At 37.5% G+C, this 18,137-nt stretch overlaps 1 protein-coding gene across 2 annotated transcripts; it reads right to left on the bottom strand.

Moving 5' to 3' along the window:
• Positions 1-1,637: 1,637 nt before the first annotated feature.
• Positions 1,638-12,616, bottom strand: OLR1 (oxidized low density lipoprotein receptor 1). Of its 2 annotated transcripts, none has more exons than XM_029954788.1 (6): positions 12,461-12,616; positions 10,042-10,143; positions 8,162-8,407; positions 4,621-4,772; positions 4,198-4,313; positions 1,638-3,737 (listed from the first exon to the last, which is right to left on the bottom strand). In XM_029954788.1, the coding sequence occupies exons 1-6, from the start codon at positions 12,546-12,548 to the stop codon at positions 3,587-3,589; spliced, it is 855 nt and encodes a 284-aa protein (XP_029810648.1). In that variant the 5' UTR covers positions 12,549-12,616; the 3' UTR covers positions 1,638-3,586. The 2 variants fall into 2 exon arrangements, with proteins under 2 accessions (XP_029810648.1, XP_029810649.1); XM_029954789.1 differs by having other exon boundaries at positions 4,621-4,760.
• Between the last annotated feature and the right edge of the window lie 5,521 nt (positions 12,617-18,137).

Raw genomic sequence — 18,137 nt, 5'->3', positions numbered from 1 at the left:
TATGATCATCTTTATTAATGTAGTAAAAGTAGATATAGTCAAATAAATACCCATTCCTGATAAAATCTCTCAGCATTCTATAAATAAAAGGAAACTTCTTCAAACGAAAAAAGAACAGCCATGAAAAATATACAGTTAACACCATAAAGTAATGGTACTAACACTGAATGATTTCTTCCAAGATCAGGAACAAAGTAAGGATGCTCTTTCTTACCACTTTCACTCAATGTTGTACTAGACAGTTTAGTCTATGAAATCTAGCAAGGGAAAGAAATAAAATCATCTAGAAAGTTATAAATAAAAATGTTTCCATTTACAGATGACATAATTATCTATGTAAAAATCCAATGGAATCCACAAACAAAATTACTATAAAAAAATAAATATTCTAGTCAAGATATGAGGTTAATATAAACAAAGTTTACTATAATTCTATATACTATCAAAAGGCATTTTGAAATTAAAATTACAGATGATAACAATATCATTTCTAGTAGCATGAAAAATATGAAATATATGATGACAATCTAAGAAAATATGTGAAACATCTATACAGAGAAAATTACGAAACGTTGCTTAGAGAAATTAAAGAACACATAATGCCTTGTTTATGATTCAAACAAATTTTTAAAATTTTAATTTCCCCTATATGTGTCTAATAGACTCAATGTGATCACATTCAAAATTTCAACAGGGTTTGTTTGTTTTTAGAAATTGACAAGCCAATTCAAAAGTTAGCATGGAAATATAAAGACATACATTAGCCAAAACAACATGGAAAAAGAACAACATTGGAGGACTACCACGACAAGATTTCAAGAAACGGCAATATTCATAGTGGTGTTGTAAAAACATAGAAGAAGATCAAGGGAACAAAATAGATAGCCAGAAATAGACCCACGCACATATAGGTAACTGTGGAAGAAAGTGCAAAGGCAAAGAAGTGAAGAAGGAATAATCTTCCAAACAAATGTTGCTAAAACAAGTGAATATCCATATGCAAAATGAAAAATAAGACAGAGAGAGTGCTTTAGTACATCGTTCACAAATTAACTCCAAATAAAATACAGATTTGCGTGCAAAACCAGAAACTATAAAATGTCTAGAGGAAAACATAACAGAAAGTTTTGTGACCTTGAATTTGGCAACAAGTTCTTAGAAACAGCAGTAGAAACATAGGAATGGACTTCATCAAAATTTATTTATTTATTTATTTATTTATTTATTTATTTATATGTATATATACATATATATATATTTTAATGTTTCTTATTGAGACAGAGAGAAACAGAGCATGAGCAGGGGAGGGGCAGAGAGAGAGGCAGACACAGAATCTGAAGCAGGCTCCAGGCTCTGAGCTGTCAGCACAGAGCCTGATGCGGGGCTTGAACCCACAAACCGTGAGATCATGACCTGAACTGAAGCCAGACATTCAACCAACTGAGCCACCGAGGTTCCCTGGACTTCATCAAAATTTAAAATGTCCTGCTTTCCCAGAGACTGAAAAGCCATAAACTGAAAAAAAACAACAACAACAACAACAAAAACTCATCAAAACGACATCTGATAAAGGACTTCTACCCAGCATATACAAAAGGCTCTTAAAATGTTACAGTAAAAAACAAACAACTCAAAACTTCTTGGAAGACTGTACAGTGCTTTATCAAAGAAAATATGTAGAGAATAAATGAACACAGTAAGTACATAAAAATATCTCAAGATTAATTTTCTTTTAAGTAATGCAAATTAAACCAGAGTAATATACCACCAAATAGCTATAGAATGGTTACAGTTTAAGGTCAGATTATATCAGTATTAGCAAGGATATGGTGGAATTGGAACATTTATACACTGCTGGTGGGAATATCAAACAGTACAAATTGGTAAAAAAGTTTGGCCACTTCTCAAATAGCTGAACATACACCTGCTGAATGATCCTGACATTAAACTCCTAAGCATTTACTCAAAAGAAGAGAAATACTATGCACATAGAACGACTTGTACACAAATGTTTGTAGAACCTCATTTTGTGATAGACAAATACTGAAAACAATACAAAAGATCATCATTATACATCATTATACAAATTGGATATGCTCATACAAGGGAATAACACTGAATATTTTAGAAGGGTGAAAAATTGATGTAAACATCAAGACAGATGAATCTCAAAATGATAATGCTCCATGACAGAAGTTGGACCCAAAGTAAAGAAACCAAAAGACATACTGTGTGACTCCATTCACATAAAATACTCTAAAATACAACCTGAAAGGAGATTGGTGGTTCTCTGAGGAGAAGGCATAGGGAAGGGCAAGATAAATTTGGGGCGGAAGTGAGAATTTTTACTACCTTAATTGTGGTAATGATTTCAAGGGAACGTGCTTATATATATGAAAACTTAACTATTGTGTAATTTAAATATGTTCCGTTTGTTCTATGCCGATTAGACCTCTATAAACCTGCTACCAAAAGAAAATATATCTTGTCTTCCTAGGAATGGTACTTTACTTTTTATATATATATAAAGCTGATGCTAGATTATGTGCAACAAAATGGAAAGGCTTCTTTTAAAGTAGAATAAACTGGGAAGGGAGCTAGCCAAGGAGTAGAAACACTGAAAATAGAAGGAATACTTCAAATTCCGTCTGTTTCTGTTTTGCAATATTTCCGTGCCTGGCTCAGTCTGTTCCTTAATTGAGTGTCTTCATTGTTTGGCCCGGTATGCTAGCACAGCATAGCAGAGTTGAGAGGAGGTCATCTACAAATGGTGTGTACTTTAGGGGTAAAAAAAATCTACTATTTTTGCCACAGGCCCCATAATTCTAATACTATCCCAAAGGAGTAAAGCTATGTTAAGCTGTCCTTTGATAGAGAAAGGACGAAGAAATCACATCAGATTCAGAAACCAATAATGAATTGTGATTGGTTCACTGAAAAGATCACGCTGTCTGTAATTACCTCCCAGGACATCCCAATCGCCCCAGAATGTGCTATCATGGGGTGGGTGTGTGTGGGTGTGTGCGCGCTTCATGTGCACATACGTTAAATGGTGGCGTGTGGAGACAGATCACAATTTAAAAGACCAACGAGTGGTAGCTTTTAACATGGAGAACACAAGTTCCTTGATTCCATCATGGGCTTTCCCCTTTTGTTTCATCACCGGCTCGGTTCCCATGCAGATTTCCCCTTTTTTGCCTTCTGCTTGCAGTGGGTCAGGTTCTCCATTTTCCATTTTCTATGTGGCTTAGGAGGCTAAGGGGCAGATGGCACTGAGGTAGAGGATTGAGTACAAGACTTGAAGAGGAGTAAATGTTTAAAATATAAAAGGGGAGAAGGTTTGAAGGCTGGCAGGGAGATGGCACAACCAGGTGAAAAATACAGAGAGAGAGAGAGAGAAAGAGAGAGAGAAATAGAATCAAAATTTTGGGTATCTCCAGCCAGACATCTGCAGACCTAGTCTCTGCTAAGAAGTTCTGCAGTCAGCTAATATGCGGCAGTTCTCAGGAATCTCTGTGTTTGCACCTAAATGATAAAGTACAACTTAAATTTCAGAAGAGAATTCTCCTTCTTTTTTGCAGAGCCTTCAGATTCCTTGTGCTCTCACTACATTCGCCTTCTTCTGACATATAGTGAATGCAGTTAAAATGCAGTTGTCAGCAAAAACAGCTCCCCTATGTATGTATGCGCAAGTGCCTGAAGGATACTTCTGGGAAAGAGATCCCTGGAATCGAAACCTGCAGATGGGGAAGGACGAAAAAAAAAAAAAAAAAAAAAAAAGGTAGATTTACTGCCACCTTGTGGTCATAAATTTAACCTTGTGTTTTTCTTGTTTATTTTGAGAGAGACCTGGAGAATGAGCAGGAACAGAAAGAACCCCAAACAGGCTCTGTACTGTCAGCACAGAACCCAATGAGGGGCTTGAACTCCCCACCCCAAGGGAGATCAAGAGCCCGATGTTTAACCAACTGAGCCACCCAGCTGCCCCCAACCTTGCCTTAAAGCTTAAAATTCAGCAGAAAATGTGGGAAGGAAAACTCAGGAAAAGGTCTGAATGACTAAATGGGAAAATCTCTGTCTGACAGAGGTGGGGAAGGAGATGTTCAGAAATTCCAACGTTTCTCCCTGCCAAGAGGAGGACATTGGATGGAATGTGGAAGCAACTTCACTAACAGGTTCAGCAAATAGGAAACTTACAAGTGGGGCATCAAAGGAGAGCCGTCCTCCCAGAGCCACGAGCGGCTGGGCTGCCTCAGAGACAACCCTATCCAGAACGGGAAACTGGAATGGGCACTTGCTTGCTGGATGAATTCCTGTGGGGAGTAATGTTGATCTAAATTAATGATAAAGTCAGGGTGAGCGTTTTAGACTAGATTCACAAAACTATAGAAACCATAGAGATCTTTGACACCTTTCCTGTAGTTTCACAGAAATGTTTACTGAAGCCTAAGATACTAGGTAACCTCTTTATCCAAGATCACGTGCATATTTAGTGGCCAGATGAGGCTTGAAAATAAGTGTTCTGATACTCAAACAAGTGCTTCTCCCCTAAGGGTGTAAATGAGGTTTATTTTCCTACAAGCCAATACTCCAGCCCAACATGCAACCATAAAAACTCACCAGATCATCTGTGCTATTAATTTTCAGCATCTGGGCATCCAAAGACAAGCAATAGTTCTGACTTTTTTCCCAATTAAATGGGCCAGAGGAGTATAGGTAACAGTTTTCTTCATGCCAGAGCCAGTCTTGGGGACAAGGACCTAGGAATATATCTAATCAGTGAGTGATGTCTGAGTAAAAGTATTTTTACAATTCTTAAATCAATTCTTATCTCAAGACTGTCACATGTATATCATCTCTTCTTTTTTCTTTTTTTTTAAGTTTACTCACTTATTTTGAGAGAAAGAGAGGGGAGGGGAGGCAGAAAGAGACAGAGAGAGAGAACCCCAAGCAGGCTTTGCACTGTCAGCACAGAGCCTGAAACAGGGCTCGAACTCACAAACCGCAAGATCATGATCTGAGCAGAAATCGAGACTCAGATGCTTAACCACCTGAGCCACACAGGTGTACCGCCTATTATCTCTTAATTAGAATTATTTACAGACTCTGCAAATACCTCAATAGACTCACAACCTTTATTTCTTTTAAAGTATTCTGATTTTAATAAACTAAATTAAAAGCAAGACTGATGAAAAGCAAAATTGAGCTGACATGTAACTTAAGAATCTAATCTAGTTTTTATAGTTATATTTGGAATAATGGAAGTAAAAGATAGGGGAATGGATACATAATAGCAATTCTGCTATTAAAAAGATACACTGAAGCACCTCAATAGCTAAATTGGTGGAAGGCATAACTCCTGACCTTGGGATTGTGGGTTTGAGCCCCACCTTGAGTATAGAGATTATTTAGAAATAAAATCTTTTAAAAAAAATATGCGTATGTATTTTAAAACTTCAGTTTTTCAAATAATGAATTCAGGCTTAAATACTGTGCTTCCTTGGAGATCCTGGGTAGCATCAGTCGGTTAAGCATGTGACTGATTTCACCTCAGGTTGTGATCTCACAGACATGACCTTACCTTCATGAGTCTTCATGGGATTCTTTCTCTCCTTCTCTCTCTTCCCCTCCCCCAACCCTAGCACACGGCGTGCATGCATGCTTTCTCTCTCTCTCTCTCAAAATAAATAAACATTAAAAGAATTACTGAGCTTCCTGTTTCCAGACATGTGCTGTTCAATACATAACCATATGTGGTATTCAAACCACCTGTATTTATTTTAATTTAATTTGTTTAAGTAAATCTCACCTCCAAGGTGGGGCTGCAACTCCTAAATCCAAGATCAAGAGTCACATGCTCCACTGCCCAAACTAGCCAGGCACCCCTCATTTAATTAAAAAAATTTTTTTTTGTTTAACAAAGGCAATATCACTATGTGCCTAAAACTGTTGGCAGTACTTTATACATATTAACTCATTTAATCCTCATGACAACATGACAAAATAAGTTTCATTCATTTTCTTTGTTTGTCACATAGTCAACCTTGACAGCCTTGCTCTAGGAAACCGTGTCGAATCACTACATTGCCCTACCTCTTAAACTTCTGAGTCTGAATCAGCTGAAGAGATATTTCATGGTGCCCTTCAAGACATTTTGATACAGAATCTCTGGGTAAAAACGTGGAAACTGCCATTTTTTAAACGCTACTGGAGTTACAATGTGGTACACCAAAGGTTGATAGCCCCCACAATTTTCGGGGCTGAATGTGAAGTCCATTGTTCTAAAAGCCCTTCATTTTTCTAGCTGGAGGCCCTCTTGTAAACCATGTTCAGTAAGTTCTCAGTCTCTCTCTCTTTATATATACACTGTGGGCCACAGACTTGTTAGTAAGAAACATAAAACTTGTCTCAAACTTGAGAAAATGGGTTTGATTTTTCCATGTGGTGTTTTACTGTTAATGTTTTTGAGAATCTTCTCAAAGCCGCTTGATAAAAAGCCATACTCTATGTGTGATCTCTACTAATTGGCCTTTATCTGACACTGTCAAGGAGTGGAATGGTTTACCTGGAATATCTACCAGGGAAAAACCCATTACTTCTTATTTTTGTTTGGTTGTCCATGCCTAGAATCTCTGGGAGACGGGTTGGGATGGTCGTGATGTAGATTTAATCTCACACAACTGATTTAAAAAATGATTTTACAGCCCGACCTGGGGAATAAATCATTGGTTGGTATGTGGCTGTGTCTGCTTATATAAATATTCATGTCCTTGATATATTAGTCTCCTTCCTTTATACCTTCTTAGAGATGATGTATTCTTTCATTGCTTCAGTAGCTTCCTCTTTAATAAAGAGATGAGGGATGTCTGGACAGCTTAGTTGGTTAAGCATCTGACTCTTGACTTCAGCTCAGGTCATGATATCAGGGTTTGTGGGTTCAAACCCTATATCGGGCTCTGCGCTGGCAGTGCAGAGCCTGCTTGGGATTCTGTCTCCCTCTCTCTCTGTCTCTCTTCTGCTTGCTCTCTCTCTCTCAAATAAAAATAAACTTAAAAAAATATAAGATGAAACATGTTTGATACTAGATCAATTTATCTTTAAAAAATCTCTCTTTTTCTAGAAATCTAAATAACCTTATAAATATTGAAGGGATTTATTAACTCCAATCCTTTATTTTAAAAAAAACCATGTAACATTATTAGTATCATTTACCTTATCTTGCTATCAATTTTTTTTCATCCTTAAAATAAAGAGATCTGTGGGTGTTTGTGGTCTGTTATTATATAATCCTTACTCAAATAAATTACATCATGGAGATCAACTGAGATATACAAGCAAGAAGCTGGAGAAATCTCTCTTTACTCATGGTAGTTAGTTTCTGATGCAGAGAATAGGGCACTCATTTTTGTACCTTCAGGGAAGCAATGCATCTCTGAAAATAACTCCATCTCACATCCCTTAAATCTCCCTATGGTGAAAAGCATAGGCCTGATTTAATTACATGTTGTAGGAAGACTAAATGATGCAGATAACTCTGTAATACCATCAGAATTCACATCATCATTCCCTTCTTATAGATGCTACTATTTCCACCTGCCTCTCCTAGATTCTGAGATTGAATCAGTTCTTCTTAGATACACTGACTTCCTGGGCCCTTCATGTTTTTTTTATTATCTAAACACTTCCAAGTCAGCCTACCTCCACTGATTTAATTTAAACAGATGCATTATACTTTAAGAAATAGTGTTATAGAATGAAGTTAATGTAGAGCTATCCAGGGACAAAGGAGACCCTGCAGGGAAAGAAATCAAAGATAAGATACATTAGAATGGAAAGAAGTAAGTATCTGTGGCAAAAGGTAAGGGTGGGAGAATTCTTTGAGAAAAATCTCAAAACTAGAATTCTAAAATTTGAGAAGAGGTCAGGGTGTCTGGGTGGCTCAACTGGTTGAGCATCTGACTTCAGCTCAGGTCATGATCTCGCAGGTTCATGAGCTTGAGCCCCACATGGTCTCACTGTTGCAGCCTGTCAGCACAGAGCCCACTTCAGATCCTCTTCCCCTCTCTCTGCCTTTCCCTTGCTTGAACTCTCCCCAAAATAAATTCTTATAAAAATTTTTTTAAATAAAGAAAAGATTCCTCTCCACCCCCCGCCCCCATACCTGAAAAGTTTGCTGCTTTCCTCAGAGCTTCTTGGAGATTCAGGTTCTGGTGATGAAGTTCCATCTGTTTTTTTGATTTTTCATCTAGCTTCTGGGTAAGGTTTTTTATCATTTCCTTGAGTTCCTTTTCTGACTCCTGGGAAGCTTTTTCTGCTTGTTGCTGTGCTAAAATCTGTCCCTCCAGTATGATTTCCTGGTGAGTAAGGTTTGCTTGATGTTGCTTTAGGAGATCAGACACCTGTGATACTAAATCATAGCTGAAATAAGAACTCCATTACCAATCCCCAGTGAAAATCCCTCCAACTGGATTTTGAGGAACTCAAAGAATCAAATCAAATAATCTATTTTGACAACAGATAAACTGCTGGAAAATGACCCACATTTACTCAGAAATTATGGATTTAAACATTATTTGATATTTCTGCAGTATTGTTTCCAAATATCAGGAACTATCACAAATACTTTTGATTAAAAGAAAACAAAACAAAACAAAATAAGATTTTACTTATTATTGATAGTTACAGACAAGTTTAAAAGCAATCATAAGATAAGTAGTATCAATAAGTAAAATACAGACAATCTAAAATAGGTGCCAACCAGACTCAGTGACTATTAAGAGCAATTGTCATTAATGATTTACTCTATTTGTTTCTTTATGCTTCTGCTAACTCTCTCCCCTTCTGAACTTCCTAATTTTATTTAAAAACTATGACAACCATTTTTTTTTTTGCGACACCAAATTATTTTAAGTTGCTGCATCATAACAGTTTCAAACATTTTTGTTTCTTAGGAATTTTTTTTTTTACCACAGCACATTTTAGGAAGGGTGGGGATGACATGAAGTTTGTGAAATCTAGCAGGCAACTAATATTAAGGGTCAAATGTCTCAGTTCTAGAAGCTTGATGGTTCAGTACAAAACAGACCCCTTGGCTTGAAGGCCAGATCTGACTCTACTGTAAAGTGATTTTTCTCACAGGAAGACTCACCCAATCACCAACTACTGAGTCAAGGGCTCTTCTTCTAGTCATTAGGGAAGGCCTTAAGGGTTAACAGATTGAAAAACAAATAGTTTGCTCTTAACCAACAACTGAGAAACAAATAGCACTTCAAAGGCCTTAATCATCTAAATTCTAGATAGATGAACTAACCCAGATCTACAACTTAAATACACAGTCAGATTAGCTGGTGGTTTGCGCCATTTCCATTCCTTCTTGGCATTCTCATTCTTCTTATCACTTCTTTTTTCATCAACATAGTCTTTTCTGAATGGCCATATTATAAATTTGAATGACGTTTATTTTAAATGTTTCATTTATTAAGAGGGTGTTTCTGATTCTTAAATTTATTTTTTATTTTTTCAGTTTATTTATTTTTGAGAGAGAGACAGAGAGAGAATCCTAAGCAGGCTCCATGCCATTAGTGCAAAACCTGACACAGAGCTCAAACTCAGGAACCAACCATGAGATCATGACCTTACCCAAAATCAAGAGTCTTACCTGACTGAGCCACCTAGGTGCCCCTCTGACTTTTAACTTTAAATTGGAATTTAATCATCTCTATTTCTTTTTGGTCTCTTAGGGCATCTTGTAGCTTAGTAGCTTCAAATTATTTTCTGTCTCATCATTCCAGGATTTAAACAGACTTTATCCATGAAGTTATTAAGACAAAACAAAAACCCACCATTCATAATCTTCATTCCATGTCCCAGTCAATTTGAGGAATAAGCACAATATACTTATTCATCCTCCCACTCATTCTAAAGGGTTTGCCTAAAATGCATCTCAATCAAGGATGTTTGTAGTTGTTATGAAACCAATGAACAAATCATGTTTGCAAGTTCTCACTTTGTCTTCCATTATGCCCCTGTTCTAGTACTTACGTCGCATTATCAGCACTATAAGAGTCACCAGTAATCCCAAGCAAATGATCCCTAGTATCGCAGCAGCAAGGCACCAGCACCGAGAAGAAAGAAAATGAAGACCTAGAATGATAGAGGATAGAATCAGAAGGGCATAAGAGATGGAAGCAAGTCATCAAACAATTCTTTGGAAATTGTCTGTACCTGGTACTTTGCATTTCTTACCTCTGGTTCTCCCAAGGGCTCTGCAAATAGTTCATTATCCATATTTACAGATGAAAAATAGAGACATAGAATTTAAGTAATTTATCCATGGTCACACAATTGACACAGTTTAAGAGTCAGGATTCAACACCAGGTATGTGATGTTAGGTATCTGATTGTAAAGCTTATACTTATCCACTCTCCCTACAATGACTCTCCCAGAAATCTTCAGTCCAGTTTGGTTAAATCAACTTTATATTTTTAATATAGACCATGTGTATGCATGTACACACACATACACACAGACACACACACACCTTACATACAGGGTTTTATAAGTAACATACCATAAAAGAATGTCAGATACCAAGCAAATGAGCTTTAGTCAGTTAATCAACAGATTGCCCCAAAGAATTGTTGTTGTGCTTTAATTTTTAGTCTACTAAAATTGCATCTTGGAACTGAGGATATTGACCAAACAAAACTAGGAATGAAACTTCAATACTACTGTGATTCATATTAATGTCATGTCCTATACTCACACTAGCTGTGGCCCTCTAGTTCCAAGACAAATGTCCAACATTTTTATGGAAACAAATAAATCATGTTGCTCACAGGTATATGAATACCTAATTGTGTGTTCCTCCACTAAAAAAGCACAGATATTTTGGTTCAGCAGGAAAATGTCTCATATAATCTGTCTGGACTTCTTACCCTGTACAATAATCAAACAAGGCACTGATGGTGTTATCCTTTATATGTAGATAAGGAAACCCAAAGTTTCAGTGAATTGTGTAAGATCGCACAGATGTTAAGATCCAAACATAGGTCTTTAATCTGTCACTAGCTATGCAGCTTAGAACATTGCATCACAGAATTTCCAGTGTGACTGTGTAAGGATCCAAATCTCTCAGTGGTCAAATATATTCAGAGAGTTCTCATTATGTCAAAAGAACTTCTGTTAGACTTTAAAGATGAGACAGACAAAACAGAAATTTTAACAGGAAGAAATAAAGTTCATTCACTGATTCAAAAGTTGTTAAGCTCCTGGAGTATGTGGCAAGCTGGCAGAGAAGTAGAAGATAGCCGTGTCTCTTGCCTCATCCTAGCTTGGGGGTAGATCTCTGTGTAAATCTTTCATCAAATATTTCCCTCTGGTCAGTACTTATTCTATACTACAGGAGAACAAAAATGTCTGTCACTCTTGGGCGATGAAACTTGCATTTTTAGAAGAAAATCACAGGATCCACACCTGTGTAGGGAAGGCACATGCTCCCATTTCCTTCAGGCCACCTTTTGTCCCATTTCCTTCCTAGGTAGAGACCATTAACCCAATCTCTGCTCCCATTAGGGATTTTCTGATCAGAAAGCAACTGAATTCTTTGCAGGAGGTGACTGATTTAAGCAGGTTCTGCAAGAAGATTTAGCTTAATAATTATAGTAAAATTCAGGCATTCAATATTTACTACATGAAGAATGAATGAATAAATGACTCTTGTTGACTTGTAGGACTACCTATAAATGGCAGTATTGTTGTTTTCATACCAAGTTAAGTTCATCAACTCAAATGTTCAATCATTCCATGTTCATACTTATTTTCTCTGTTGAGGGAAATTTATCTTGTTTATGGAAATATGACCCGGAATGTCATTATCCAAATTCCTGTCAACGCTTGCAGGACTTCCCCTATTTGTATTTTATTCCTTTCTCTCAGAATCGGTATAAGAAAAAAGTCAATTTATTCAGAAAGTCTGTGGAACTGGGATTATAAATTAATTTACATTTAATGAGTTGAACTTAATGTATATATCAAAAATTATAATTTTCAAAGCAGTGGTACACAATAAGACATGATTTATGCTGAACTATACTGAATATCATTTAATCTGCTTTGGATAATTCATAAAATATATCCAGTTTTTGCAATGCCTCAGGAAGACTTATTATAAAAATTATCATTGTATATACGGTGAATTCAAGCTCTCCTTAACCTTCTGATGGGTTGTATTCTTGATAAAGGGAAGTTGGGATACAATTCTAGTTCTACCACTTATTAGCTGCATAAAAATGAATGGTTCTGTTAATTCTCTTGATACCAAATTAGTCCTTGGTAAAAGGGAGATTATCATAGTCCTAATTTCAAAGTGTGAGGATTCAGAGAAGTAACGCACATAAAGAGAATATCAGAGAACATAGCCTATGATAAATGTTCCATGCAAGTTATTATGTCTACTACCTGTGCCTTTCTCTCCGTTCGGCGTATGGTCAGGTTGATCCTTCATAGTCTTATGCTTAAGGTCATCAAAAGTCATTTCCAAATTCATTCCAAGAATGAGAGAGTGAAGCAGTCAAGGACTTCTCCATAAAGTAAGAATTTGTGAGCTGCTGCTGGAGGGTTTAAATAGTTACTGCTATCTAATTGAAGAATGACTCAATCATTGGTAGGAGGAAGAAGAGGCTTTGCTTCACACTGGAAAGTTGGCTGACGCAAATTCTTGGGTTATATCTATTGCAAGTGGGGAAAGTGGTGATTCTGCTAAGTATTTCAGGAGGTTTCCCTAGGTAATTTATGAAAGGAAAACTGTATTTTCTGTGAGCATTAGAGGAGAGACATTTGTATCCACTCTTCAGATAAGGAAAGTGAAACTCAAGAGAATAAATCATACTAAATTTGTGGAAGACTGTGCCTTTAAGCCAGATTACTTAATTCCAGTGTTCATATTTGTTTATTCCAATGTGGCAGACTTTCTCTATATTGTGTCTTTCATAAGTCTCACATTTTTCTTTTTTAAATCAGCAATAGATCTGAAATTTTTTAACATTTATTTTTGAGAGACAGATCATGAGCAGGGGAGGGACAGAGAGAGAGGAAGACACAGAATTGGAGCAGGCTCCAGGCTCTGAGCTACCTGTCAGCACAGAACCTGATGTGGGGCTCAAACCCACAAACCGTGAGATCATGACCTGGGCCAAAGTCGAACACTCAACCAACTGAGCCACCCAGGTGCCCCTAGAAATTTTTGAGTTAATCACATATGATTCATCTCCAGCCATAATGACCATGATAATTTTAGAACTTAATTAGAAGTACTATTTCATACTGTGGCAGTATAACATCGCAGCAGAGAGAACTTTGTAGCCAGAGGGAACTAGTTTCAAACCTTTCCTTTGCTAGTCCCTTGATCTATAATCTTGGGGAATTACTTAACAGACTGAACCTATGTCTTTTTTTAAGAATTGCCTTCCTTCTTCTTCTTCTTCTTCTTCTTCTTCTTCTTCTTCTTCTTCTTCTTCTTCTTCTTCTTCATGTTTATTTGTGTGTGTATGTATGTGTGTATGTGTGTGTGTGTGTGTGTGTGTGTGAAGGAGAGAGAGAGAGACAGAGCATAAACAGGGGAGGGGCAGAGAAAGAGTGAGACACAGAATCTAAAGTATGCTCCGGGCTCTGAGCTATTAGCACAGAGCCAGAGGTGGGGCTTGAACTCTTGAACCGTGAGATCTTGATCTGAGCCAAAGTCAGACACTTAAGTGACTCAGCCATTCAGGCACCCCTGCATCTATGTCTTTGTCTATAAATTGGAACATTGGAATGTCCACTGGATTATGTTGATAATGTTGCTATAGGGATTCATATGAAATACTGAGTGAAAAATGCTAAGTACTGTACTTCAAACATAAGAAGTCAATAAATTATAGTTATTAATATTAGTACTAGTAATATTTAGCACAGTTTAATTGCCCAGAAAAAGAATACATTTTTACACACAACTAATTGGAGTCACAAAGAATCTTCATTGATCTCCCCATAAGGATGACTATATGAATCCGTTGATAGAATTCTCACCTATTTTCCCTTTACAACCTCCTAACCAGAGGAGAAATGTCTCATTGCAGTTCTACATACTTCTAAAAATGTTTTTCATTTTTGAGAGAGAGAGAGCATGAATGAGGGAGGGGCAAAGAGTGGGGGCGGGACAGAGGATCGAAGTGGGCTCTGAGCTGATGTGGGACTTGAACTCATGAGATCATAACCCGAGCTGAAGTCAGACACTGAGCTGACTGAGCCACCCAGACGCCTCTACATGCTTTTTAAAAGTTCCCATCTATTAGAGATATTTTCTGAAGTATTTATGGGCAAAATATGGGATATTTGGAATTTGCTTTAAGCTATGCCAGGAAAAAAAATAGAAGGAGGGGACACATAAAAAAATTGAAAAATATACTTACATAAATAAAATATCTAGGAAACTATTAAGAAAAATCACTGATATTGACAGTCTCATTATGATTCCATTTCCCTCCTCCTCCCTAGATTTTTTGTTTTCCCTTTTTCTGTGCAGGGTATCTGAGACCAAACTGAACATAGTTCATCTGTCATTTAAAGTTTTGCTCTAGGATGCAGTTCACCAGAAAAGCTCAGCATGTAGCAAATACATTCTAGTCAAATCAGCTTGTAACAAATCCGTGCTACTTACCTTTCTTACTCAAGCTGTAAGTGCCAGGAAGCGAGATTGCTGCCTGCATTCACCGTGGTGACATATTTATTCACATACATAGAATCTCAGGAAAGTGTTTTTAATAATGAAGTAATAAATACTGAAATTATGTCACAGCGAAGAGGACACATTATCATTCCCCACAGTGACTCAATTATTTTGTATCCCATCAATATTGTAGTGGATTTAGATAAGATACAGATGTACAGTTGTCAACATGACACATTTTTCTTGTGAGCTATTTACCTTTTATGGATTGTCCTAGGAAGAAGTGTCTTGGAAAGACATATGTGACTATGTAGCTAAAACTCCCAAAGATACACACAGCACTAGAAAGAACTACATGCCTTGAAGGAGGCCTAAGATTGAGCTAGATCTCGCAGACTTCGGATATTCACACCCCACCCACGAAACCCAGGACGGCATAATCATCTATTGTGCTAGGGCTCAATGCTCACTAAGTAGTTTGGGACCTCATGATGAGCTCTACAAATTCTGTACTCCCTTCAAAGGCACTTTTTTTTCCTTTTAAACAAAAATCCCCTGCATTTAACATATGTAGGTAGGCTTGCCATCATTGTGGTAGGGTCCCCTCCTTAAGGAAAGAAAAAAGAACACCCGGCTGTCTGTGACAACATCCCTCACAACCTTGTAATGTGAGACCACTTAATCAGACTCCGTGTTTGTGTGTTACCATGTGTGAGAGACAAAGAAGTAGAAAACTATGCCAAGTGGCATTCAGAGCTCCGTTCTTTGGGTACAGACCCAACTGAGTGGCCCCAGCATGAATCAAGTTGTTTCCTGGAAAGAAAAGCCTTGGTGTCACAATTCTCTGTTCTCAAATCCTGCTACACCATCAGTGTTTCCCCCTCATTTTATATGCTCTAATAGAGCACTTTATGGGTTTTCCATTCCATTAAACTTATTTCCTCTCTCCAACCAAATTACAAGCTCTTTAAAGGTAAAGTTAGATCCCCTTCTATTAAGAGAAGTTTAGTCTTTCCTATTACCCTAGAGTACTATATACATTGTAATATTCTGCAAATAGTAGACAGTTAACACTTGAGATTCTACTAAAGCATCACCAGCATAAGCTGGATTTTAAAAATATAAAGGCATTTAAGGAAAACATGTCTTTGGTCTTTATTTGGAGAAAGTGAAACTAACACCCAGAAAATGTGAGAGATTTTCTAAACATCTCTTTTCTATCAGAGGCTAGACAAGAACTCTGCTCACTATTTTTCTTCTCTAACTAAAACTCTGTAATTTTTTATTTAAAAATTTTTAAATTTTTGTTTATTTATTTATTTTGAGAGAGAGAGAGTGAGAGCAGGGGAAGTCAGAGCTAGAAGGAGAGGGAATCCCAAGCAGGCTGTGTGCTGACAGATGTGGGGCTCAAACTCATGATCGTGACCTGAGCTGAAGTTGGACGCTTAATCGACTGAGCCACCCAGGTGCCCCGAAACTCTGTACCATTTTTTCTTTCATTTTTTAAAAATGTTTACTTATTTTTGAAAGAGAGAGAGAGACAGAGTGCAAGTGGAGAGGGCAGAAAGACAGGAAGACACAGAATCCAAAGCAGGCTCTAGGCTCTGAGCTGTCAGCAACAGAACCTGACGCAGGGCTTGAACCCATGAACTGTGAGTTCATGACCTGAGCCAAAGTTGGACACTTAACCAACTGAGCCACCCAGATGCCCTGTGAATTTCTTTATTTTTAGGGCTGACTAGAATCCCATTGTATGTATATACCACATTTCACTTACCCTTTCATCCACTGATGGGTGTTTGTGTTTCTAGGACCCGTGGGATAATTTCTACAATCCTTTAGTGACAGATAGCTGGACAAAATTCATAGACTTTAACTAGTTCTCATTACCTCTGCCCCCTGATGTTCATGACCTTGTGTAATCTTCTCCCTTTAAGTGTGGGTGGTATCTGTGGTTTGGATGTGCCAAAGTTGACAGAATGTATATGATTATATATATGTGGTTGCATAAGGTATAGTGCTTATTTTGCTAAAGTTTCTCTCCCTCATCTTGGCCATATTTAAAGAAACAAGCTTACATAAATCCTATTACTACAAAGATATGAATTCCTGCGTTGCCCTAGTTACTCAGTCAGTCTAGTGTCTGACTCTTGATTTCAGCTCAGGTCATGATCTCACAGTTTGTGAGTCTGAGCCTCACATTGGGCTCAGCACTCTCTGTGCTGGCAGTGAGGGATTCTCTCTCTCTCCTCTCTCCACCCCTCCCATGCTTGCTCTCTCTTTCAAAATAGATAAATAAAACATTAAAAAACAAAGAAATGAATTCCTGACTGAGATAGCTTGGAAGCATATCCTTTCCTAGTAGAGCCTTCTGATGAGAATACAACCCAGAAGGCATTTTAACTTCCACCTGTGAGACCCTAAAAAGAGGACCCAACCAAGCTCTGCCCATACTTCTGATTCACAGACACTGATATTTAAAAAAACAAGTGTGCTCATATAATTTGTGGTAATGTGTTATATAAAACTAATAATCCCTTAATAAACTTAATCTTTCTATTTTGTTAATTTTTTTTAAATCTAATCCTGACTGTCAATGCCTCTGAGGTGGTCACTTAGTGCTTACACTGCAATCTTGCTTCATAAGATAGAGGCACTTCTTAGAAGAGTAGTTGCAAGATGAAACTGATTTTCTCTGCTTTATTATCTATTTTTGAAGCTATGGGAATGGCCTAACTCACTGCTCAACACTATAACTCATGCTTGATGACTCACAGTAATAGTAGTCCGGGCACAGACTGAGGCACAGAAAGGAAGGGAATTCATGGTTGGCCATCTGACATCGGCAAGGTCAAAAGGAGAATAGTCAAAGGGGCCAGAAACAAGTAATTTTGTAGCTCCACTTGTTACAAGTTTTGTATAACAATTTCCTGAGGCATAGGCGAAAAGTCCTATGTACATGTACCCTCCATTGGTTCCACTCCAAGTCCCTAACAATCTGGTTAAAAGCTAATGATTCACAAACTTAATGGAACTACAAGATTGTGTAGGATTGCAATGAGGTCATTCCCCTCCACCTCGGCTACCTGTCCTGCCAGTGTGTGCCCTGTTTAATGTTCCTACATGGATCCTCTTTCCTCTCTCATCACTCCTGATGTAGAGGTTTTGACGGGGACAGAACTCAGCATTTAAATTGCCCCAAGGCATAATCATTCTCATTAGGATAAACAAGTTCTACATCTCCAAAGAATAATCCAGTGAGGGGAAAAATGGCAGTAGCAATTCTAAGAAGGGAATATTAACAAGGAGGTCATTAAAAGAATCCTGTTTTGTTCAAACTTGTTAGAAAGCTGGAGGGCAAAAAGATGATGGCAATCACATGCAAGAAAGAGCAGTGGGGGCAAAAATGATGTCAGTTGGCAAACCTGT

This window comes from Suricata suricatta, chromosome 10 (assembly GCF_006229205.1).
Source record: "Suricata suricatta isolate VVHF042 chromosome 10, meerkat_22Aug2017_6uvM2_HiC, whole genome shotgun sequence".
NCBI classification, from domain to species: Eukaryota; Metazoa; Chordata; class Mammalia; order Carnivora; family Herpestidae; genus Suricata; species Suricata suricatta.
This window is presented reverse-complemented; position numbering and strand designations above follow the sequence as displayed.